A 26,640-nucleotide genomic window follows, 5' to 3' on the forward strand; every position below is an offset into this window, starting at 1 on the left:
GTAAGTTACTGGAGAGGATTCTGATGAACAGCATTTGATTTGGGACAGTCAGCATGACTTTGTGTGTGGGAGTTTGTGTCTGATAAATCCTTGGAATTCTTCACAGAAGTAACCAAGAGGGTAGATGGGGGTAGGGTAAAGGATGTTATCTATATAAACTTTAGCATGGCCTTTGACTAGGTCTCCTGTGGCAGTCAAGTCTGGGAGGTTAAATTGATGGGATCCAGGGGAAAATTGTGGGTTGAGATCATAATTGGACAGTGGTAGAAAGCAGAGGGTGATGGTTGAGGGCTGTTAATCAGACAAGAGGCCTGAGTCTAGAGATGTGCCACAGGCGTCAGTGTTGGGATCTGAGGCGTTTGTAATTTATATAAATAATTTGGATGTGAATGTACAAGGCTGATTGTGATTAGCTATGTGTATGGACTGAGAACTAGCAAATGGCTTTTAATCCAGATAAATGTGGGCTACTGCATTTTGGAAGATCAAACCAGGGGAGGATTTATACAGTGAATGGTAGGTTCCTGGGGATTGTTATAGAGCAGAGGGACCTCAGCGTGCAAGTGCATAGTTCACTGAAAATAGTGTCGTGCATAAAATGGATTGTGAAGGTGGCATTTGACACACTTGGCCTTCATTCTTTTCTACAGTTTTGGTCACAATGTTGTGGGAAAAATATTACGAAACTATTAAGAGTGCAGGACATTGCCTGGACTTGGGGGCCAGAATTACAGGGAGAGGTTGTGTCGACTAGAACTTTATTCCTGGAATAGAAACATAGAAATCTACAACACATTACAGGCCCTTTGGCCCACAATACTCTAGAAACTGCCTAGAATTTCCCTACTGCCTAGCTCTCTACTTTTCTAAGCTCCATGTACCTATCCATGTGTCTCTGAAAAGACCCTGTTGTATCCACCTCTACCACCAATGCTGGCAGTACATTCCACACATCCACCACTCTCTGTGTGAAAAACTTACCTCTGACATCCCCCTTGTATTTATTTCCAAGCACCTTAAAACTATGCCCCCTGTGTTAGGCATTTCAGCCCTGGGAAAAAGCCTCTGGCTATCCACATGATCATTGCCCCTCATCATCTTATACACCTCTATTAGGTCACCCCTCATCCAAGAAGAAAAGGCCAAGTTCACTCAATCTGTTCTCATAAGGCATGCTCTCCAATCCAGGCAACATCCTTGTAAATCTCCTCTGCACTCTCTCTATAGTATCCAAAGCCTTCCTGTAGTGAGGTGACCAGAACTGAACACAGTACTCCAAGTGGGGTCAAAGTAAGGTCTTATATAGCTGTAACAGTACCTCACAGCTCTTGAACTCAATCCCACAGTTGATAGAGGCCAATATATCATACACCTTCTTAACAACACTGTCAACCTGTGCAGTAGATTTGAGTGTCCTAGGACACAGATCCCAAGATATCTCTGATCCTCCACGCTGCCAAGAGTTTTACCATTAATTTAATATTCTATCTTCAAATTTGACCAACCGAAATGAACCACTTCACACTTCTCTGGGTTGAACTCCATCTGTCACTTCTCAGCCCAGTTTTGCATCCTATTGATGTCCCGCGGTAACCTCTGACAACCCTCCAGACTATCCACAACAACCCCAACCTTTGTGCCCTCAGCAAACTCACTAACCCACCCTTCTACTTCCTCATCCAGGTCATTTATAAAAATCATAAGGAGGAGGGGCTCCAGAACAGATTTCTGCAGAACACCACTGGTCACCGACCTACACTGAGACTGAGGGTGTGACGGTATAAAAGATCATGAGGGGCAGAGACATAGTGAAAGCACAGCCTTTTCTCCTGGTGAAGGGGTGTTAAAAACAAGAGGGCATATGTTTAAGATCAGAGGCAAGAGATTTAAAAGGAAAATAAGAGGAGCTCCTTCATTCGAAGGGTGGTGTGTGTTTGGACTGAGCTGCCAGAAATAGTGATTGAGGCAGGCACATTAGCCGTGTTTAAAAGTTATCTGGATAATTACATGGATAGGAAAGGTTTAAAGGGCAAAATATGGGCAGATTAGTCATGGATGAGTTGGGACAAAGGCCTGTTTCCATGCTGCCCCTTCTCAATTATTAAATGACAGACATTTGCTCAATGATCTCTGAGTCAAACATAATGGATTAGTCAGAAATACCAACAAAATTCAGCAGAATTTGTGATTTTTCCAGTAATTCTCTTTTTGCACAATCACCACTTATCTAGTGTAGGAGTATTACCTTTCTGTTTGATAAGAGTGCAAAAGGAAAGCACTTAACTGTTCCCAAATGCAGTGCAACTCAAGGTCAAATGACCTTAACAGAAATTGCCTGGTTCATGTTGAAATTCTCCTTCCTTAATATGAACAGCATTAAGAATGAGCCATGTAGCAATTAAAAGCAACACAAAATTCTTAGGCAGGTGCACTGTATATTTGTGCCAGAAACAGTATGTTGGTGCTACATTAACTTTCAATCATCTAAAAAGGTATGACAATATTAATGGCAAATATTCCTGATAACAGTTCTGATTATGAAACTCCTTCAACAAATTACTCATTTTCAACTGAGGAAGATGATGTCCCTGCCTGATAAATACTGAGGAAAGATACAAAACAAAGATAAGTTTATGCACTGGATCTTCCTTGTTTGATAAAACACAAGCTAGACAAGGGAAGTCAAAATGGAAATAAAATTCAAATTTTTAATTACAATGATTTTCAAACTGCTATTATCTTATAGAACATTCATTAAACCTTCTTCCCCAAGTTTCATTTTTGACTTCTGGTTTAACATCAGCATAAACACTAAAACTTGGTGAGGTATTGAATTTTTCACATGGATCCAGATGTTCTATCAGGGTGTGGTGGTAAAAACTACAATCCAGCCTAATCAGTGATACCTTCTCTTTGCTGGATAAGGTCGGATGAACAAACTTTCTGTACAGAACGCTGGAGCCTTTTGTGTATGGAGACAACAACCAGATAACGAAAGCTATCTTCAACTCAAAGTAAAACGGAAACCTGTGGGAACACAATAGCAGGTTAACTGAGCAGAGAGATAGAGTAATTAATGAAAGTCTGTAAATTATCTCCCCAGGACCCACAAATTCTCCAACTGTGTTTTCAGTTTCTTACTAACAATCTTGTACAAATGGTAGGACAGACACTAAATGTCATTAAAGTTCTTTCTCTATGCTTAACATTGCTTCATCCATTTTAGCAGCAGTTGAATCACACCCACACAGCTTGCTTTCTGGTGCCAATCAATGCAATTCCAGAAAGGGATTATTGGGCAGATAGCCATCATATTAGAACAAGAGAGCCTGGGTTCCACAGGTGGAAAGAAAACTTAAGGAAGAACTTTTCATTACTTCACCAAAAGCAGGCAATGCTTGGAATCATCTCTTTGACAGAATGGAGAGACTTAAATCTCTGCTTTATCTAATCAGAATCAGGTTTAAAATCACTGGCTTATGAAATATGTTGTTTTGTGGCAGCAGTACATTGCAATACATAATAATAAAAAAACTATAAATTACAATGAGAAATTTGTAATTTCTTATGGCCGCCTTTTTGAGGCATCGCCTTTTGAAGATGCTGGAAAAGTTAGTGCCCCTGGTGGAGCTGGCTGAGTTTGAAGTTTTTTCCGATCCTGTGAAGTGGCTGGTGATGCAACCAGTTAGATATTCTCCATGGTATATCTGTAGAAATTTGTGAGAGTGTCTCTGGAGACATATGAATTCTCCTCAAACTCCTAATGAAACATAGCCATTCCCATGCCTTCCTTGTAGCTGCATCAATATGTTGGGCCCAAGACAGATCCTCAGGGATGTTGACACCCAGAAACTTGAAACTGCTCACCCTTTCCACTGCTGACCCCTCAATCGGGAGTTTATTTTTAGCTCTAATCTGATTGTTTCTTAAAAACTGCATATAATTTGATTTACTTGCAAATGTTGCTTATCTGATGCTGTGTGCCTGTGACGCTGCTGCAAGTTTTCATTGCACCTGTGTATAAGTGACATGCCATGGATCTCTTGTTGAGTGGATGAGATGGATTTCTTAACAGTCACTCATCCCGTTTCCGAGTAGGGGCAGTCTTTGACCTACATCAAAGCTGATCAAAACTCAGAAAGAGAAGTGCACACACAGCTACAAGCCTTTGTGGAGCACGTATTACACAATAATAATCTAAGTGTGCTTTGGAGAGGGTTCAGAAGAGGTTTGCCAGGAAGCTACCTGGATTAGAGGGTAAGTAATATAATGAGAGATTGGACAAACTTGGGTTCTTTTCTCTGGAGTTGGGGGGGGGGAGCTGAGGGGAGATCTGATAGAAACATAGAAACATAGAAAATAGGTGCAGGAGTAGGCCATTCGGCCCTTCGAGCCTGCACCGCCATTCAGTATGATCATGGCTGATCATCCAACTCAGAACCCTGTACCAGCCTTCCCTCCATTCCCCCTGATCCCTTTAGCCACAAGGGCCATATCTAACTCCCTCTTAAATATAGCCAATGAACTGGCCTCAACTGTTTCCTGTGGCAGAGAATTCCACAGATTCACCACTCTCTGTGTGAAGAAGTTTTTCCTCATCTCGGTCCTAAAAGGCTTCCCCTTTATCCTCAAACTGTGACCCCTCGTTCTGGATAGAGGTTTGTAAGGTTATGAAAGACATAGATAACGCAGACAGACAGTGTCTTTTTCCCAGGGTTGACATTTCTAATACCGAAGCATGCATTTAAGTGGAGAGGGGGAAGTTCAAGGGAGATGTGAGGGCCAAGGTATTTTTTACAGAGAGTGGTGGGGGCTGGGATTGTGTTGCCTGGGGTGGTGGCAGTGAAAAATACATTAGGGAATTTTAAGAGGTGTTTAGATAGGGACATGGATGTGAGGGAAATGGAAGAAGAGGCAGAAGGCATTAGTTTAATTGGCCATTTGATTACTAATTTAATTGGTTTGGCACAACACTGTGGGCTGAAGGACCTGTTTATGTGTTGGACTGCTTCTTGTCTACAGGATACATTTCACAACTCCACTGTTGTCATTTCCATACTACTGTACTCACCATGACAGGATTATATCTGTGAGCGTCTCTGCTGTTGTAAAAAATGCAAATACTATCCAATACATCATCCACTTCACCTGAAAATGAGGAACATATGTAACTGTTAGCAACAGGCCATTCAAGATTCTGCCTTATCCGTTGAGTAGATGATTTTGTTGGAGTATTTCTTATTCAGTCAAACAAACAGCAATTTGTAATCATTATGCAATGAACAGCTCACAGTGTACTTAATAACAAGAGATGTTAGCTATATTGTGAGTAATAACTGTACAAAAATGGGGATTCCACTCAGATAGTGACGAGTTACGTTGCTAATTAAACATAACTTTGAACTTTGCAAATATGTTGAGTTGCTGCTAGTTAACAATGCTTACAAATGAATATTAGAATCACGTTCTTCAAAAATTCTGCAACATCCAACGGTTTTTAAAATAACACATCCAATGCTTTTGTATGGAGCTCTTCAGCCAGAAAACATTATAACGTGCAGTACCCTCTCCATCCCACTAGATGTCGATAACTTGTCCTTCAAAATGTTTACATTTTGACTACATTTTCAAGCAATGAAAGATAAAGGGGTTGATTGAGGCTGCTCGCTGTGCATCCTGCTCCTGGTTTCATCATGTAATAGTACAACATTGAGCTCACTTTCCCTTCCCTCTTCTAGTCAGCATCTGGAAAGTCACTCAAGCCATCAACCATGAAACTGAAAACCAATAATTGCAGTATATCGTACTATACAGCAGATTCTCGGTTACAATGGCATTCAGTCAAGCTACCTGCTGAGCTGAGGACCTGGGCAAATTCCTGCCTTCTGCAGGTGTTCCTGCAGCAATGAGTTCCCCATTTGTCACAGAGACTGCATGGAAGGGAAGGGGTGATGTTGAAGGAACTGGGCTTGCCTGAAGCTGCTCAGCATTGAGATCTGGGCTTCAGGACTGCACCCCACTAGACATTAAGCTTGTTACTACAGAGAAATCTCTACACTGGGTGGAGGGCAGCCAGAGAAGAAGAGAAGACAGCAGCTTCCACCGCATCCAATTGGAGGTAATGAAAGAAAGGCCACAGGAGCCAGGCAGACTGACAGTGCATGGAGCAGATGCTGCTAGTTCCCAGAGAAGGTTCACACTCACCATCCTGGCCAGGTACCAGCCCGGAGCCCTGACGCCTCAGCACTGACAGAAATATCACTCACTCTGGCCCACCCACCATCAAGCTTCACTGGAGCCTCTTCACAGCAAGACAGTGGAAACATCAATGGTGTGACAAGGTCAAGAACATATGTGCCTTCTGCTCTTGCAAATTTCACACAACTACATATTACTTCCAGCTAATATCTCTGCACCAGTGTTATGTAAACATGTAAAAAGACTGTTGTAATGTAGCCTAGAATATATCTGCTGTTTACCAGAGAGAAAGGAGTTATGGGGAAATGATGTAGCCTGTAGTGCCCCTGCTGAGGTGTTGTAACATTAACTAGACAGTCAGCCAAACGCCGTTCAAAAATGGCATGAGAGTCAGGTATAGCCTCCTAGCTCCTTGGTTTTACTAGAGACTCAACGGCATAACATAGTGATAATAAGTGAAACTGAACAACTACAAAATACAGTGCAATTACCACATTGTTCCATTCACACAAGTAAATATGCACAGGTAAGTAAGAACATAGTTAAATTTGCTGCAGGTAAATAGTATGTGTAAACCATTAGCATCTAGGTTAGTGGCTAATAAAGTCAAGAATAGCACTCTATTTCATCAAAATTTTATTGATCTTCTTCGGTTGTCCATCGAAATCCAATGACGACGTCCACTCCTTAAACGGTGAGATCTTTGATGACTATACAGTCCTATCCTGGACCCACAAGCTCTATTGCAGGTGGGACATGTATATGTAGCAGTGGTGGCAACCATGGCTGCATTTCTCCTGGCTCTCTTCTGCTGTCTTCTGGTTGTTCTTTCCATCTGCAGAATACAAACCCCGTCCCTACACAGCTGTCGCCAAGTTGTACGGTCAGCAGCAACCTCCTCCAGGTCCTCAGGTTTTTATATTAACTTCTAAACAATATAGTGTCAACTTACAAGCAATGTTTCTGCTGAGGAAACAGCACGATGGCTTTAGATCGAAACTTCTTTTGCTCCTGACATAAACCTCTGGCTTTCTGCCAGCCAATGTGCATTCCTACTTACTATTTTCTGACAGCCCAGGAAGTAACCTAATACAGATCTGAAACTGCTTATTTCAAAATAAAAGCTGAATGTGCTTAATCACACAGTGAAAGCATAACTCAGTTCTATGAAATGCAGAACATAGTATAAGAGACTGGATGAGTGGAGCACCAACAGAGAGGCTATGTACAAGTAGGGCCAAAGTCATTTCTACCTCCTGAGGTGACTGAGGTCCTTTGGAGTATGCAGGCCCCTCTTTCACATGCTCTACCAGTCTGTCACCAGTACATTCTTCTATGCAATGGTGTGCTGGGGCAATGGCATCAACATGGGTTGATGGCATAATCCATAAACTGATTAGAAAGGCTGTCTCTGTTACAGGAGTCAAACTGGACATACTGCAGGCAGTGGTAGAACAAAGGACCTGAAGGAAAATCCTGCCATTTCTGGACAATGTTTCTCACCCTCTGCTTGCCACCTTGCTCCAAAGAGCACTATATGAGGTCATTCTTACCCTCGGCCAATAGGCTCTATAATGACTCAACATATAGCTGGGGAAGTGATGACCCCCTCCTGTTAGAATCTTGAGGGAACTTGTTTTTTAATTCTTTTTTACTTCTCTTCTAATATTTGTATATTTGTGCACTTGTAATGCTACATTGACACTGTACTTTCCTTTGGGATCAATAAAGTATCTATCTATTTATCTAAGAGTATGAGTAATAAGCAGTTGAAATTGATCTGAGTATTACTAGGATGAACAATGAAGACACAGAATTACGTAAATAAAATGCTGGAGATAAAACAAAACTACTCCAAAAATTGTTTTGAAAGAGTAGAGACAAACTTAATCTAAAACTGATCCATAACTGAGAAGGATAATTAGCCCGTGTTCAATCTTTTGTGCATTACAGCTTGATGCTGTTTGATGCGGTAATATTGTTACATCACAAGTTTCCTTTTACAGAAGTTTCATTCCACGGTGCTGTTGTAACAGCAACTGCTTCATTAACCTCAACCAGAACGTTTAGTGTGAAAATATCTGATGGAATTCTTTCGAAGATGATGAATTTGGAGAAGGAAGATTTGTCCAGTTACTGTAAATTATAGGAATGACGGCATTTCCAGTTTCTCACACCTACCTGATGCAAGTCTTCGTCCCAAGCCATATTTAAAAGATATTTAGGCAGGCACATGGATAGAAAAGGTTACAGGCCAATGCAAGCTCGTATAGACATCTTGGTTGGTATGGCCAAGTTGGATGTAAGGGCCTGTTTCTGTGCACTATCACCAGACCTCTATGACTCTGTGCTTAGGGAAGTGTGAGGTGGAGATGAGGGTAGGTGTGCCAGGGCAGGTGGTGGCAGAGGCAACCCATTTTCACTCTGAATAAACATCATATTTGTATAGATCCATCTCAGCCACCTTGAGTGACAATTGCAGTATTCAGCTGAAATATGAAGGTATAATTGAAAGCAGCTTTGTTTTCCATGGTGAATAGCTTCCATTAGGTTCTTGATGACAGCAAAGTACAGCAGGGACGCTGCTTTCCACAAACCCCACAACTTGTTGATGATGCAGATGTAGCCATCAGGTTTTCCCTGAATAGGAATGGCTATAATTTTTCAAGTCCACAAGTGGTTTTGAGTAATAAACAACATAATGCCACAATAATTATTAAAAACTAGTAGACTAGTTAGGGAAGGGATACTCAATGCATTCCTAATTAATAAAATGATCAAGATTTAAAGGCACCTTTAGCCAGCTGCCTTGCTGTGTGACATGCAGAGGAGCTGAAGGAGAGACTGTAGTATTTGGAAGACTGAAGAATCATTGCTCAACGGCTGTCACTTAATCTGGAATGTTGTCTATATGTGCTGTACATTAATATCAATCCAGAAGACTAATGTGAAAATCCAGAACTGTTGGTAGAAGAGGAAGAGGAACGAAGAAGAAAAGATGGAAGTAGAATGACATCACTCATTTGGTAACGAACCTCTGTAAATATCCACTCCATTGTTGTCTTTATTTACTGATGCACATAAAAATGTATGGTGGTTAACATCACCTCATCTGCCAGAAATTCTAACTTATCCTGAAGGAAAAGCAATTGAAGAAAACAGTTTTTTAAAGAGATACAGCATGGTAACAGCTTCTTTCAGCTGATTGAGCCCACACTCCTCAGTTACACCCAGGTGACCAATTAGCCTACTAACCCGTACATCTTCACCAACCCGTACGTCTTTAATAACCCGTACATCTTTACTAACTCGTACGTCTTTACTAACCCGGACATCTTTACTAACACGTACGTCTTTACTAACCGTATGTCTTTACTAACCTGTACATCTTCACCAACCCGTACGTCTTTACTAACCCGGACATCTTTACTAACCCATATGTCTTTACTAACCCGGACATCTTTACTAACACGTACGTCTTTACTAACCCATACGTCTTCACCAACCGTACGTCTTTACTAACCCGTACATCTTTACTAACCCATATGTCTTTACTAACCCGGACATCTTTACTAACACGTACGTCTTTACTAACACGTACGTCTTTACTAACCCATACGTCTTTACTAACCGTACGTCTTTACTAATCCAGACATCTTTACTAACCTGTATGTCTTTACTAATCCCTACGTCTTTACTAACCCGGACATCTTTGGAAAGTGAGAGGATACCAGGGCACGAAGAGGAAATCCACATAGTCTCGAGAGAACATACAATCGTCTTACAGACAGCAGGAATTGAACCTGTGTCACTGACGTTGTAAGAATGTTATGCTAACTGCTTCACTATCATGCTGCCCCATTATTATTTTGTGAATTTTTCCCAACCTTTCCCAAATGCCTCAACACCCACAGTCTGATGGACAATCTTCTCATGACCATCAGCAGGATGATTTTTTTTGTGCAGGGTTGAGAACGTGTACTTTCAGTATTTGGAAGTAAGGATGCTAATCCAACAGCCAGCCATTCAGTGTAACTGGCTGATGTCACACATGCAAGTTCTTTCAGGCAACTTTAACTTCATAAACGATCAACAGCCATGCATTGCATTAGAAATACTTCACTATATCATCCACAAGGTTCAACACTGAAGCTTACAAACTTCTTTGCAAACTGTGTGAGAGGTGCTGCTAAGTTCCCTTATCATTGGGAACAGATCACAGCTGAAAATAGGCTTAATCCATATTGTTAAATAGAAGCTACTTTTCATCAGACCTGACAATTTCTGCACCAGGTGCTCCCAATACTATTGACATTTGGGAGACCACATTCGCTCTCTTCATTACCTTGTGCCATATATATTGCACACAAACTTACATACGTATAAGTGCTTGGCGATGGAGTCCTGTTGAAAATGGCAGAAATTCTGCAGAGTGATGCTCAGGATGAGGAGGCTCGTGGGGTGGTAGGTGAGGACAAAAGAGGAACTCTATCTATGTTAAGACGGCGGAAAGATGGGGTGAGCGCGGATGTCCAGGAAACATCCAGGTGCGGGTGAGGTCAACATAAAAGGTGGAGAAAGGGAAACCCCGCTGTTTGAAGGAAGAAGACATCTATGTCGTCCTGGAAAGGAAAGCCTTATCCTGAGAACAGATGCAGCAGAGATGAAGGAACTGAGAAAAGGAAATGGCATTTTTACAAGAGACAGGGTAAGAAGAATATAGATAAGATAACCATGGGAATCATTGGATTTTATAAAAATTATTGGTAGACAGTTTGTCTCCGGAGATAGAGACAGAGAGATCAAGAAAGGGGAGATATAAAGTCAATAGTATTGGGAGCACCTGGACCTTGAATTTAAGTGCAGGGTGGATGATGGAGGCAAGGTTAATGAAATTGCCAGCTCAGCAGAGGTGCATGAAGCAGCACTAATGCAGTCATCAATATAGAGATGAAAGAGTTGCCGAGCATTGACTGTTCCACGTAGCTAACAAAAAGGCAGGCATACAATAACTGAGGCCCATGGCTACACCTTCAGTTTGGAGAAAGTGGGAGGAGCCCAAAGAGAAATTGTTGAGGATGAGGACCAGTTCTGCAAGATAGAGGAAGGTGGTGGTGAAGGGGAACTGGTTGGGTCTGTTGTCAAGAAAGTAGCAGAGAACGTTAAGACCTTCTTGATGGGGATAGGGGTGTGTAAGGACTGGATATCATTGGTGAAAATGAGGTGATCAGGGCCATGGAGTTGAAAGTTGTTGAGGAGATCGAGAGCATGTGAAGTGTCGTGGATGTAGATGGGAAGGGACTGAAGCAAGGGTGATTAAATGGACTGAGGTATGTAGCCACGCGTTCAGGACAGGAGCAGGCAGAAATAATGGGCCTACCCAGACAGTTATATTTGTTGAGCTTGGGTAGGAGGAAGAAATGAGCAGTGCAAGGGTAAGGGAACTATGAGGTTGGTGGCAAAGGATGGGAAAACCCTGGAGTTAATGAAGTTGGTGATGGTGTCAGAGATAATGACAAAAAACTGCAGGTACTGGAAATCTGAGACAAAAACATTGTTGGAAAACCCCAGCAGGCCATGTGGCATCTGTGGATAGGGAAGTTATGTTAACATTTCAGATCAAGCATGCTTTAGTACATAACAGCAGTCAAGAAGAGAGAACATTGCCAACCTTTCCAAGGATAACTGGGAATAGACAACAAATGTCAGCCACAACCTTCCTTTTCAAATCCATTGCTTTAAATTGCACACAGTCTTCTAAATGTGGCATTACTCCAAAAAATTGAAGGGTTAAAACAGTTCAATCTGCATTATTATTAAAACATATTCTAGTATTCAAATATTTTCAAGAACACTTGGAGCAATCCGACAAGTGTTCCCATGCAGGTCTGAAGCGGAGCTTGAAAAACCAGCCAGTTTTCAGTGGGAATTTTTGATTGGATATTGGCACAGACACAGTAGAAGTATTCCTGTGCATGTCTGGAGTGGAGCTTGAAAAAACCCAGTCTCCATAACAGAGAGGTACTGTCTAGCAGAGCGGTCATCATGGGAGTGGTCTGAGTCACAGTGGTAAGACTTTGGCTCAACAGGCTTCGGTGAGGTAAGTAGGTAAGTTTATTTCTTACTTCTTTTTCTTATTTAACCCTTGAAAGAATAGGGATAATGTCTGCAGGGCCAGAGTTCTGTTCTGGGTGTCAGATGTGGGATTTCCAGGAGACTTCCAGCCTCGATGCACCTGGTGAAGTGTGATGCAGCTCCTTAGAGATAGTGTTAGGGGACTGGAGCTGCAGCCCAATGACCTTCAGCTTGTTAGAGAAAGTGAGGAGGTGATAGACAGGAGCTGCAGGGAGGTAGTCACCCCAAGGCTACAGGAGACAGATAAATGGATGACTGTCAGGAGAGGAAAGGGGAAACATCAGAGAATGAACAACCAAGAACCCATCCCCCTTGACAATAAGCACTCCATTTTGAGTGTGTTGGGGGGGGCTACCTGGGGGGAGCAACAGAGACTGTGCCTCTGACCCTGTGGCTCAGAAGGGTAGGGAACTGTAGAGAATGGCAGCAGTAATAGGGCACTCTATTGTCGGGGGACAGGTAGGTGATTCTGTGAACTCAAAAAAGAAGCACGGATGTTAGGTTTGCCTCCCAGGTGCCATGGTCTGCAATGTTTCTGAACACGTCCACAATATCCTAAAAAGGGAGGGTGAGCAGCCAGAAGTCGTGGTACATATTGGTACCAATGACACAGGTAGAAAAGGGATGAGGTCCTGAAAACAGACTACAGGGAGTTAGGAAGGAAGCTGAGAAGCAGGACCTCAAAGGTAGTAACCTCAGGATTGCTGTCTGTGTCACGCGACAGTGAGGATAGGAATAGAATGAAGTGGCAGATAAATGCATGGCTGAAGAATTAGAGAGGGGGCAGGGATTCAGATTTCTGGATCTTTGGGACCTCTTCTGGGGCAGGAGTGACTTGTACAAAAGGGATGGGTTGCACTTGAATTTGAGGGAGACCAATATCCTTATGGCATAAGGAGGGACAAGCCAATGATTGGGTACAAATGCAGACAGAGCAAGCAGTTAAATTGTACCACAGAGGCAAAATTCAGAAGGGCGAAGAATACAGGACTGAAGGTGTTGTATTTAAATGCATGTAGTATTCGGAATAAGGTGGATGAATTCTTAGCACAATTAGAGATTGGTTGGTATGATGTTGTGGGCATCACTAAGTCATGGCCGAAAGAAGGTCAAAGTTGGGAACTTACATCAAAGGATATACTTTGTATTGAAAAGACAGGCAGGAAGGCATAGGCGATGGTGTGGCTCTGTTGGTAACAGATAGAATTACATCTTTAGAAAGAGGTGACATAGAGTCCGAGAATATTGAATCTTTGTGGGTGGAGTTAAGAAACTGCAAGTTTAAAAATCCATTATGGGAATCATATACAGGCCTCCAAATAGTAACCAAGATATGGTGTTGAGATTGCAAAGGGAGCAGGAAAGGGCATGTAATAAGGGTAATGACACAATTGTATTGGGGGACTTCAATATGAATGGGAATTGGGAAAATTAGGTTGGTGTTGGATTGCAAGAGAGGGAATTTGCTGAATGCCTACAAGATGACTTTTTAGAGCAGCTTGTTCATGATCCTACTTGGGGAAAGGCGATCTTAGATTGGGTGTTGTGTAATAACCCAGATTTTATTAGGGGGCTTAAGGTAAAGGAACCTTTAGGAGGCAGTGATCATAATATGATTGCATTCATACTGCAATTTAAGAGAGAGAAGTATAAGTCAGATATATCAGTATCGTAATTAAATTAAGAGAACTGCAGAGGCATGAGAGAGGAGGTTGCCCAGGTGGATTGCGGGGGTGGATTCTGGTGGGGATGACAGCAGAGTAGAGATGGTTGAAGTTTTTGGGAATAGTTCACAAGGCGCAGGATAGGTATGTCCCATAGAAGAAGAAGTTATTAAAAGGCAGGGGTAGGCAACTATAGCTGATGAAGGAAGTTAAGCACTGCATAAGAGCCAAGGAAAGGGCATATAATGTGGCAAAAGGGAGTGGGGAGTTAAATGATGGGAAATTTTTAAAATCCAGCTAAAGGCAACTAAAAAGTCATAAGAAGGGAAAAGATGAAATACGAGGGCAAACTAGCCAATAATACAAAGCAGAACAATAACAGTTTTTTTTTAGTTATATGAAGAGTAAAAGGGAGGTGAGAGTTTATATTGGACTACTGGGATATGATGCTGGTGAGGTAGTAATGGGGACAAAGAAATGGCAGATGAATTTAATAAGTACTTTGCATTAGCCTTTGCTGTGGAAGACACTAGCGGTGTGCCAGAGGTTCATGAGTGTCAGGGAGTAGGAGTGAGTGCCATTGCTATTACAAAGGAGAAAGTGCTAGGTAAATTCAAAGGTCTTAAGGTGGATAAGTCACCTGGACCAGATGGACTACATCCCAAAGTCCTGAAAGAGGTTGCTGAAAAGATAGCAGATGCATTGGTTATAATCTTTGAACAATTACTTGATTCTGGCATGTTCCAGAGGACTGTAAAATTGCAAATGTCATTCCACTCTTAAAGAAGGGAGGAGGGAAATTATAGGCCAGTTATCCTAACCTTACTGGTTGGGAAAGTGTTGGAGTTCATCATTAATGATGGGGTTTTCAGCTATTTGAAGACTAATGATAAAATGATAAAATAAGTGATAAGTTAAAGTCAGCATAGTTTCTGTAAAGGGAAATCTTGCCTGACAAATCTGTTAAGAGTTCTTTGATGAAATAACAAGCAAGCTGGACAAAGAAGAGGCAGTGGATGTCACCTACTTGGATTTTCAGATGGTATTTGATAAGGTGGCACACATGAGGCTGCACAAGGACTCCTAAGTCCCTTTACACCTCTGTTTTTTGTATTTTCTCTCCACTTAGAAAGTCATCAACCCTTTCATTTCTTCTGCCAAAGTGCATGACCATATACTTCCGAACACTGTATTCCATCTGCCATTTCCTTGCCATTTCCTAATCTGCCTAGTCCCTCTGTAGTCTCTCTCCTTGCCCCTCCATCTGTCTTCATATCACCTGCAAGCTTTGCAACAAAACCATCAACTCCATTATCCAAATCATTCACATATAAAAGGATCGGTCCCAACACAGATCCCTTGTGGAACACCAATAGTCACCGGCAGCCAGCCAGAAAAAGGCTCACTTTATTCCCACTCTTTGCCTCCTGCCAATCAGCCACTGCTTTATCCATGCTAGAATCTTAGATTAGATTAGATTAGATTATGAGGACACTCAGTCCTCATTTATTGTCATTTAGTAATGCATGCATTAAGAAATGATACAATGTTCCTCCAGTATGATATCACAGAAACACAAGACAGACCAAGACTAAAACTGACAAAAAACACATAATTATAACATATAGTTATAACAGTGCAAAGCAATACTGCAATTTGATAAAGAGCAGACCATGGGCCATGGTGAAAAAAAGTCTCAAAGTCCCAACAGCCCCATTATCTCACGCAGACGGTAGAAGGAAGAAAGACTCTCCCTGCCATGAACCTCCAGCGCCGCAAACTTGCCGATGCAGCACCCTGGAAGCACCCAACCACAGCCGACTCTGAGTTCGTCCGAAAACTTCGAGCCTCCGACCAGCCCTCCAACACAGAGCACCGAGCACCATCTCTGCCGAGCGCTTCGACCCCGACCCCGGCCACTGAGCAACAGGCAAAGCCGAGGAGTCGGGGCCTTCCCCTCCGGAGATTTTGGATCGCACAGTAGCAGTGACAGCAAAACAGTCATTTCAGAAGTTTCCCCAGATGTTCCTCTGTGCTTCTCATGTCTGTCTCCATCAAATCAGGATTGTGCAGGCATCCTACTTAACAAATAACAGATATTCATTCTGGCGTGGCTGCTGTGTGCTGCATCGTGCCACCATCTTCTCATTTAATCTTTCCTGTAATACCATGAGCTTGTAGCTTGTTAAGCAGCCTCGTGTGTGGCACCTTGTCAAAAGCCTTCTGAAAATCCAAGTACACAATATCAACTGATTCTCCTTTGTCTGTTCTGCTTGTTATTTCTTCAAAGAATTCCAACAAATTTGTCAGGCAAGATTTTCCCTTGAGAAAGCCATGCTGTCTACGGCCTCTTTTACCATGTGCCTCCTAGTACCCTGAGATCTCATCCTTAACAGTCAACTCCAACATCTTCCCAATCACCGAGATCTCATCCTTAATAGTCAACTCCAACATCTTCCCAATCACTGGCCTATAGTTTCCTTTCTTTTGCTTCTCTCCCTTCTTGAAGAGTGGAATGACATTTGATATTTTCCAGTCTTCCAGAACCATTCTAGAATCTAGTGATTCTTGAAAGATCATTACTAATGCCTCCATAATCTCTTCAGCTACCTCTTATTCAGTTCATCAGCTATTTCATTGTCCTCCATTACACCCTGTCCAACATCATTTTCCAACAGTCCGTTATCCACTCTCACCTCATTTTTACACTTTGTGTATCGGAGAAAACTTTTGTTATCCTTGTTAATATTACTGGATTGCTTACTTCCGTATTTCATCTTTACCTTCTTACTTACTTTTTTAGTTGCCTTCTGTTGGTTTTAAAGCGCTTCCCAATCCTCTAACTTCCCACTAATTTTTTCTCTATTATATGCTGTCTCTTTGGCTTTTATGTTGGTTTTGACTTCTCTTGTTAGTCACGTTTGTGAATATATTTCCTTTAAAATACATCTTCCTCTTTAAGATGTACATCTCCTGTACTTTCCAAATTGCTTCCAGAAATTTCAGCCATTGCTGCTCTGCCATCATCCCTGCCAGTGTTCTTATCCAATCAATAGATGTTTTCAATAGAGATTTACCTACAGTATATACATGGATTTTTCTCTGGAATGAATTATCTATTGGCTCACCTCCATTATTCCTGATTGTTGGAGAAAATATCGCTTTATGAAGATTGTGGAGGCACTCACTTTATGAAGAATTATTACTAGTAAGATCTATTTTCAAATGGTTTATGAATAATGCAAGCAGCAGAAAAGCAGTCTCTGACCACTGATCAATAATCTGCCACAGAGCATAAAACAAACTGATGGAGGAACTCATTGTGGGTTCAGCAGCATTTGTGGGTTCATGGAAGGGAGATGGTGGAAGGAACTGTCAATGTTTCTGTTCAAACCCCTGCACTGGGACCATTCCTTTCCTCTCACAGACCCTACTTAAGTTCCTGAGTTCCTCCAGCATATTGCAGCATTTGCAGTCTCTTGCATCTGCCAAGTACCACAGTTTGTTCTCTCTCGGGAAATGATTATGAAAATCAATTTTCAATACAAAAAGCTATTTGTCACTAGTCATCACTCAATCTGCAAAGTCATTAAGCGTAATGCTTTCCCAAACATTCTCTGAAATGTTGTCATCCAAGGTACAATTAATTTCTGATAGGATCCCAACCATCAGTTACTGTTTTGAAGTCCACGCTGATGTTCTCTGTCTACATTAAAATTTTATTCCACCATGCTTCCTATTGTAGGTGCTCCAGATTCTTTGTGGTTGGCAATTAAATAAAGATTTTACCGATATTAATTGAGGTAGGAGGATAACAGCTAGTCCTAGGCTTAGATGGCAGTCAGTACACCACTGGATGAACATCAGAGAATGTATATAGTAGAACCACCTGAAATTCTCACCCTTCACAGACATGCATGAAACAAGAAACCCCAAAGAATGACTGACAGGAACATCAGAACCCCAAAGCTTCCTCCCCCCCTCCACTTGCACCAACAGAAGCAGTGAACTCCCACTCCCCCCCCCCCCCACCCCACTATGCAAGCAAGGCCAATGCAAAGTGTGAATTTAATCATAATTTGACACATGGTGTAATTTGAATTAAGTGATTTGGGGTGAAGAGCAGTTTATTATATAACTTCTTGCCACACTATCCCTGCAGCATATTTTAAGGGATATGGCAATGTTACTTGTCAGATGATAAAGCACTACAGCACAGTAAATGCCCTTCAGCCAACAATCAAAGTTCCCTCTAATTTGTGTGCAAAAATCTTGTGCTATGCAATTTTATGCCCAGTGACAACATGTGTGCACTGAATTTTATATATAAAGGTATTTATTTTAACAGCAAGAACTTTAACCTCCAACAAGAACTTTAACCTCCTCTTGGCTTCAGGAGGAGGGAACCAGAGGTCCATGAGCCAGTGCTCATTGGAGAAACAGAGGTGGAGAGGATCCGCAACTTTAAATTCCAGAGTGATATTATTCTAGAGGACTATCCTGGGGCCAAACACATAAGTGCCATTATGAAGAAAGCACAGCAGTGCTGCTACTTCCTTGAGTGTTTCTGGAGATTCAGCATGACATCTAAAACTTTGACAAACTTCTAGTGATGTGCAGTGGAGAAAATATTGACTGGCTATATCACAGCCTGGTATGGAAACACCAGTGCCCTTGAATGAAAAATCCTACAAAATGTAGTGGATACTGCTCAATCACTCATTGGTAAAGCCCTTCCAATCACTGAGCACATCTACATGCAACGCTGTTGCAGGACAGCAGCATCCATCATCAGGGACCCCCAACTCCCACGACTAGCTCTCTTCTTGCTATTGCTATCAGGAAGAAGTAACAAGAGCCTCAGGACTTGCACCATCAGGTTGAGGAACAGTTACTACCTCTCAGCCATCGGGCTCTTGAAGCTAAGAGGATAACTTCACTCAACTTCACTTGCCCCATCATTGAAAAGTTCCCACAATCAATGGCCTCACTTTCAAGGACTCTTCATCTCATGTTCTCAATATTTATTGTTTATTTATTTATTATTATTGTTTCCTCTTTTGCACATTTTGTGCTCTGGTTGAACGTCCTAGTTGTCAGTCTTTCTTTGACAATATTATAGTTATTATTCTGTATATTTAAGTATACCCACAAGAAAATGAATCCCAGGGTTGTATACGTTCATATATACGTACTTCGATAATAACATTTCTTTTGAACTTCGTTTGTTGACAACATCACTGTCGAAAGTGGTGATGAATCAGTATATAGGAGGGAGACTGAAAATTTGGCTGAGTATTGCCATAACAACGGGCAATAACACAATGACGACAAGAGCAAGGATAATCTTTATCGACTACAGCTCAGCATTCAATGCCATCATCCCCCCAAAACTAATCAATAAGCTTTTAGACCTTGGCCTCAATATCTCGTTGTGCAATTGGATCCTTGATTTCCTTACATGTCGGCCTCAGCCAGTTCGGCTCACCACTCTCAACCAACTCTCTGTCTTGTTGCAGCATCCCCGCACCAGTCAACTTCCTCCCTTGGAGCACCAGATGCAGGCGCCCAAATGCTTTGACGCATCCCCAATGTAATGCTGCAACCTCCTGTCCCAGTGTGTCTTACGCTTTGAGCTACAGCCATCTCTGTATTCTACCGACCAAACTATGATTGCCTTTATCATCTCTCTCTTGAGTGGGAAAGCTCTGACCTGGGACAATAAAACCACCATTTGCAATAATTACACTGGACAACAAAGACTTTGCTTCCTGAATACTCTTGGGGTGTATCATATGAATTTTGGGCTGCCGAACATGAAAATCACCATGATATTTCCCTATCATGCAACATTTTTTAAAAATTGCCTATATTTGTTGTTTCAATTGATCATTTATGTCAAATAAAATGTTGAATCACAATCAAGAGAAAATCTGCAGATGCTGGAAATCAAGTAATACACACAAAATGCTGGAGGATCTCAGCAGGCCAGGCAGCATCTATGGAAAAGAGTACAGTCAATGTTTCGGGCAATTTATCAGGACTGGAAAAAAAGAGATAAGAAGTCAGAGGAAGAAGGTGGGGTGAGAGGAGGAAGAAGAACAAGATAGGAGGTGATAGGTGAAACTGGGAGAGGGGGAGGAGTGAAATAAAGAGCTGGGAGATCTATTGGTGAAAGAGATAAAGGGCTAGAGAAGGGGGATTCTCACAGGAGAGGACAGAAGACCATGGAAGAAAGGGAGGGGGAGAAGCACCAGAGGGAGGTGATAGGGAGGTGAGGAGATAAGGTGAGAGAGGGAAATGGGAATGGGGAATGGGGAATGGGGAATGGAGAAGGAGGCAATTACTAGAAGTTTGAGAAATCACATCAGTTTGCAATTGTGTTGATGTGCATGCTTCACATGCACAGCATATTGTGTGTACCCATTATAACCAAGTAACTGTATTTTCAGGAGTAATTGTGATAGCAAAATGTGTCGTCATTGTTGCAACAGCCACAATACTTTCTGTTATATTTGTGGCGAGTATACGCTTAAATCTCAAAGACAAAGCATGACTTCTCTTGTTAAGAAAGCCTATGAGCTCTACTTCGGGTGTAAAATTGGTGACCAAGACAAAGCCTGGGCTCCTCACATCTGTTCCACCACATGCGCTTGGCTCAGGTGTACTCGGAAATCAATGCTGTTCACTGTCCCAATGATATGGTGAGAGCAGAAGGAACATGTGACAAACTGCTACTTCTGTCTGTCTGGTTTCTCTGCTAAAAACAAGAATACTCCAATCTCCCTTCAGCCATGAGATCTGTGCTGAAGACGATAATCTTCCAGTCCCAAAGCCACCAGAGACATGGAGTCTAGAGGAGGCAGACGAAGATGCTATGATGCACAAGCCAGGTATGGAAAATAGCACTGATACTGATGCAGATTTTGAATCCTTTATGTTAAGTGAGCCTCATCTGATAACTCAATCTGAGTTAAATGACCTGGTCAGAGACTTGTGTTTGTCAAAGGTAAAAGCAGAATTACTGGATTCAAGACTGCAAGGATGGAATCTGCTGTCACCAGGCACAAAAATTTCCATGAAGAATTTCAATATTTGAAACAGCTGTTTCCTAGAATAACTGATGCCAAGATTGAGGAAGGCATTTTTTTGGTTCACAAATCAAACAGGTCATCAATGACAGACAATTTTAAGAACTTCTAGTAGGACTGGAGAAAATTGCATGGAAGGCGTTCAAGGATGTTGTTGAAAAAGCACCAATCTACGTGCAGATGATTGACAACATGCTTCAAGCATACAAAACCATGAAGTTCAACTGTCTCTAAAGATACATTTTCTGCATTTCCATTTAGACTTCATCACTGCAAATCTTGGCACTGTGTGTGACAAACACGATGAAAGGTTTCACCAGGACATTGCAATCATGGAGAAACATTATTAGGGTAACTGGAATCCATTAGTGCTGGCTGATTATTGTTGGACATAAGCCAGAAGCCTCAGACACTGAGTACAAATGAAAATCATCAACAAAACATCAGTTGAACTATGGCAAAACATCAGCACCATTATGCAATTAAATACATTATATTCAATAAAAGTTAATTTCTTGTTTCTAGACTGAAATTATATTTGTGTTCAGCATCAAGCAGTCTATCATAATCACAAAAAAAATTTCTGAGGAAGCCACACTTTTGGAAACATTTGCTGTCCAATGTAATGAGGAATTTACTGCTGAGATGTGCACATTTTCAACCATCCAGAAAGTGGAAGGGAGGCAGTGAATCAAGATACTTGGCCTGCGTTAAGGCTCAGGCTCAGTGCCGGACGACACCATAAAATTCAGGACCCTTGCAGCAGAGTGTGGCTGGATTGCCGATGCACTGCTGACCCATTACCACCACAGCCTCTCAGAGCGCTTGAAAGACGAGTTATCTACCTGGGAAATGCCCATTGACCTCAAGAGCCTCATCACTGACCCTCCGTATTGACAAGCGTCTTACTGTATGAAACAGCCCTCTACATCACCAGCCAGAACCCGAGGTTCCATTCTCAAAACCATTTCAGGCTGCAGGATCCTCATCAGCAATGCCTCTAAAACCCTCGCAGTGAGGGAGAACTCCCTTAATACCCAAAAGCGTGAGCGTCGGTGGAGAACAACTTGTGTGTGTACTGCAAAAGTGCTGATTACCCACAAATCAAGTGCCCACCGTTTCTGTGAAATCACACAACCAGGTAGAGACGAGGGGGCTGGTATCTGATAAGTTCCCTCCGACCTCTCATTCCAGCACCATAGTCCGACTCACACTCTCTGTCCTCCTCCACACACCGACAGCTCTTCACACCCAGAAGGCTCCGGTGGATCCCAGCAATGCCCTTAACTTGGGTTACCCCTGGCTCTCCACTCTTGACCTTCACTTCCCTAGTCATCCAGTTCACTGCTGAGTTGCAGGTCCACCTGCTTGCAACCTCAGCTCAGATAACTCTGTAAATCCATGGAGACAGAGGAAACCCTCGACCGTACCAAACTCCCACAGGAATATCACGACTCAGCCTTGCCTTCAGTAAAAGGGAAGCAGCACCTGACGCCTCATGGACCACACAACTGCACGATCGACCTCCTTCCGGCCGTCCCCCCTCCTCGAGATTATCTATTCTTCCTCTCCCCACCTGAGACCCAGACCATGAAAGACTACACTCCCAAAGCACAATAGCATGGCTTCATTCAACCATTCCAGTTCCCAGCTTGTACAGGACTCTTCCTTGTCAAAAAGAAAGAAGGGGTTATCTATCCCTGCATTGATTACTGTAGATTTAACAAAATCACCATTAAGAACAGCTGCTCTCTCTCTTTGATAGATAACACATTTGAAACACTCTGCAGGGCCCAGATCTTCACTAAACCAGATCTATGGAGCACATACAACCTGATCCACATCTGCCAGGGGATGAGTGGACCACACCACTCATAACACCCACTGACCACTACAGATACTGAATGATGCCTTTCTGACTTTCCAACAGACCAGCCATTTTCCAAGCCTTCATTCACAAGATCTTCCAAGACATGTTGCACACCTTCCACGTGTCCTGCATCAAGCCGCCTGAGCCTGCACCTCTGGCCCCCGGGGTGGTGGAAGGTGGTCAAGTGTACACAGTTCATGGATTAACGTCATCGCAGATGGCGTATGCAGTAGTTTGCTGAATGGGAATGGTACGGCCCAGAGGAGAGCTCTTGGGTGCAGTACAGTTTCATCTTGATTCCATTGCTCATTGAGCAGTTCCACTGGACCAATCTGGATCACCCTAGGTTGTCAGATGCCAACCATAGGAGAGGGGGTTCTGTCAGGCACCTCCCAGTCTCCACCCACCTAGCAGGAGTCACCTGCCACTCATTTCCAACTCATCACCTGGAGCCTATTTAAACCCAGCTCTCATCCACAGTCCTTGTTCTCCCATCGGACCAGCCAGCCTCAACCAGTTGCTCCCCATCTTCAGTTACTTTGTTGTCTTTGGTGTTTAGCATTTGTTCTCTTGTTTTCTGACTCTTGGTGGCTTGTTATTTTGCAGTATGTTACCAAAGTTATTGTTCATTGATGAATCGCCTCCACTGCTCTGCTTTTGGGTCAACCTTCCTCAACATTTCCTGACAGAGGGTAGCTCTCCAACATCTTCTCAAGGGCAAGTAAAGAAAGGCCACAAATGCTGGGCATGATAGCACTGTCCATGTCCCGCAAATCAGTGTAAATAATTAACCTGCAGAAAATTCAACTACATATTCACAAAGAATTGGTTACTTGACAATGACCAATACTTATCACAAATAAATCAGTCCCAGAGTTTTCCATGTTTTAACTGCTAAGTCTTGAAAGAATGTACTACATTTTGAATTCAACAGTGAATCAAAGAATCATTATAATAATTTCAGTAGCAGGTGCTGACAATATCATGTTTTGCTTCTATGTTAAATTCCATCCCCACATCTTGCTTATGAGTCTTTGACTTAAACTCTTAGTACTCCCAATCAAATAGATGCAGAGAATCAAGCCATGACAAACTTGGGACTTTATTAGGTTACTGACATTTGGATGCAGTGAGGCCATAAAAAGGGAAGTAAATAACATGACAACCTATCAGAATCAGATGCCCACAGGGAATCTCACACTGCAATCTCAACTGGCTACAGCCACAGAGATGGGGATATGGAAGGCTTGGAGTCACATCAGTTGAACCAGTTCCCTTTACTATATAAATTTCCTGCACAATCACGTTAGAAAATGTAAAGTTAGTTGTGGTCAACTGTGGCTTTGATCTTATTTCCACCCTTTGTTTTAAACTTCCACCATCAAATTACTTATTTCAACTACTTGTAAATTAGTTCTTGTAAATGCACCATACTGGTGACTTGCACATTCCAAGTCCCAACAGTATGCAAATGTACTTCTTCTAACCTTTCATCATATCAGTGTAAACTTATAAATTTGTGCCCAGTCAGAAGATGGGGTACTGTTTAAAAGTCACATTTAGCTTTATTTATTAAGACAGTATGGTAAGCCACAGACTCAGAGTGTGTGGTGATAAGAGGCACTGGGAGCTTTGCAACGAAAACGAAAGAATGCTGGGGTTACTCAGCTGGCCAGGCAGCATCTGTGGAGGTAGAAACAAAGCTGACATCTCAGTTCAACAACCCTTCATCAGAACTTAATGTGGAAGCTTTTGAAACAGAACAGCACATCACAACCTACAAGACTCAACACTAAGAACATTGATTACAGATGATTATAATCAGACAAAACCCAGTCTTGCATCTCATATTTCTTGGATTTGGAGCCTTCTTTCTCCCTTTCAGATTTCATACATTTCCTGTAAGTATACCTTTTGGATAGACACCTTTTGTTATTCAAAAGTCTTTATTATACTCTGCAGCCAGCATGACTCAAGTTATTCAAATTCCCACTGTGAGGAAAAACCTGATTCCTCCTTTCTATGTGCTAAAATGTGTAAACACAAAATGGAAGTTTGCAAGTCAAAAAGTTGTCAGCTTGGAATTGTGATAATGGCTGAAAGCTGTGCATGGGTGTGTACTGTAATGTAATATTGTTTATGATAGAAACTGTTCTATACAATTCTCAAACACTGTCATTGAGTTGTTGTGTTCACGTTAAGAGATAGCATCTGACGTAATGACATCAGTGTAAAGCTGATGTTCGTAATGGAAGTAAAGTGTTGAGCCTTTTGTTACTCACATAAAACAACTCTTCACGTGCTTTATTCACAAAATCCTATAGGCACACATCCTTAAGATGAGATACCAATAAAGAATGTTTTCTTCCTTAAAGATTTGTTATTAGACTATAAGGCATAGGAGCAGAATCAGGCCATTTGGCCCATTGAATCCACTCTGCTATTCCATCATGGCTGATTTATTATTCCACTCAACCCCATTCTCTCACCTTCTGAGCCGAAGCCAAAGGCACAGGCTGATGCCGCTAGGCAATGGAAAAGTACACTGGTAAAAGTTACTCAAACACAAACAAGAGAAAACCTGCTGATGCTGGAAATCCAAGCAACACACCCGAAGTGCTGAGGAACTCAACAGGCCAGGCAGCATCTATGGAAAAGAGTATAGTTGCCGTTTCGGGCTGAGACCCTTCAGCAGGACTGGAGAAAAATTGCTGAGGTGTAGATTTAAAACGTGGGAGGAGGGAAGAGAGAAACAAGATGATAGATGAAACATGAAAGGGGAGGGATGAAGTAAAGAGTTGGGAAGTTGATTGGTGAAAGGGTTACAGGGCTGTAGAAGGGGGAGAGGACTGAAGGCCATGGAAGAAAGAAAAGGGGGGAGGAGCACCAGAAGGAGGTGATCGGTGGACAAGGAGATAAGGTGAGAGAGGGAAAAGGGGTGGTGAATAGTGAAAGAGGCGGGGGGGGAGCAGTACCAGAGGTTTGAGAAATTGATGTTCATGCTATCAGGATGAAGGTTACCCAGACAGAATGAAGGGTGTTATCTTCCTACCAAAGGTGGGAAAGGGAATAAAAATGGGTGGCCACTGGGAAACTCCGCTTTTTCTGGCAGGTGGAGTGTAGGTGCTTGGTGAACCTGTCTCCCAATCTACGTCAGGTCTCACCAATATACAGGAGGCCACACTGGGAGCACCGGACACAATATATGACCCCACAGACTCACAGGTGAAGTGTCGCCTCACCTGGGAGGACTGTTCCGGGCCCCGAATGGTAGTGAGGGAGGAGGAGTAGGGGTGGTCTAGCACTTGTTCTGCTTGTAAGGGTAAGGGCTAGGAGGGAGATCAGTGGAGAAGGACAAATAGACAAAGAAGTCATGTAGGGAGTGACCCCTGCAGAAAGCAGAAAGTGAGAGGGAGGGAAAGATGTGCTTGGTGGTGCGATTCCATTGGAGATGGTAGAAGTTGTGGAGAATTATGTGCTGGATGCAGTGGCTGGTGGAGTGGTAGGTGAAGACAAGAGGAACCCTATCCTTGGTAGGGTGGCGGGAGGATGGGATGAGAGCAGGTGTGTGTGAAATGGAAGAGATGTGGTTGAAGGCAGCGTTGATGGTGGAGGAAGGGAAGCCCCTTTCTTTGAAAAAGGAGGACATCTCCTTCGTTCTGGAATGAAAAGTCTCATCCTG

The 26,640-nt window shown here is 42.5% G+C and overlaps 1 protein-coding gene across 1 annotated transcript in view; it reads right to left on the bottom strand.

The window, feature by feature from the left end:
- LOC140200379 (receptor expression-enhancing protein 2-like) overlaps positions 1 to 26,640 on the bottom strand; it is a 108,965-nt gene that overhangs the window by 37,694 nt on the left and 44,631 nt on the right. The window contains exons 3-4 of the mRNA XM_072263633.1: positions 5,072 to 5,148; positions 2,907 to 3,027 (exon numbers count right to left, since the gene is read on the bottom strand). Coding sequence (XP_072119734.1) covers positions 2,907 to 3,027; positions 5,072 to 5,148 — 198 coding nt within the window. The remainder of the gene's footprint in view (positions 1 to 2,906; positions 3,028 to 5,071; positions 5,149 to 26,640) is intronic.

The sequence above is a fragment of the Mobula birostris genome, chromosome 7 (genome assembly GCF_030028105.1).
Source record: "Mobula birostris isolate sMobBir1 chromosome 7, sMobBir1.hap1, whole genome shotgun sequence".
Taxonomy (NCBI): Eukaryota; Metazoa; Chordata; class Chondrichthyes; order Myliobatiformes; family Myliobatidae; genus Mobula; species Mobula birostris.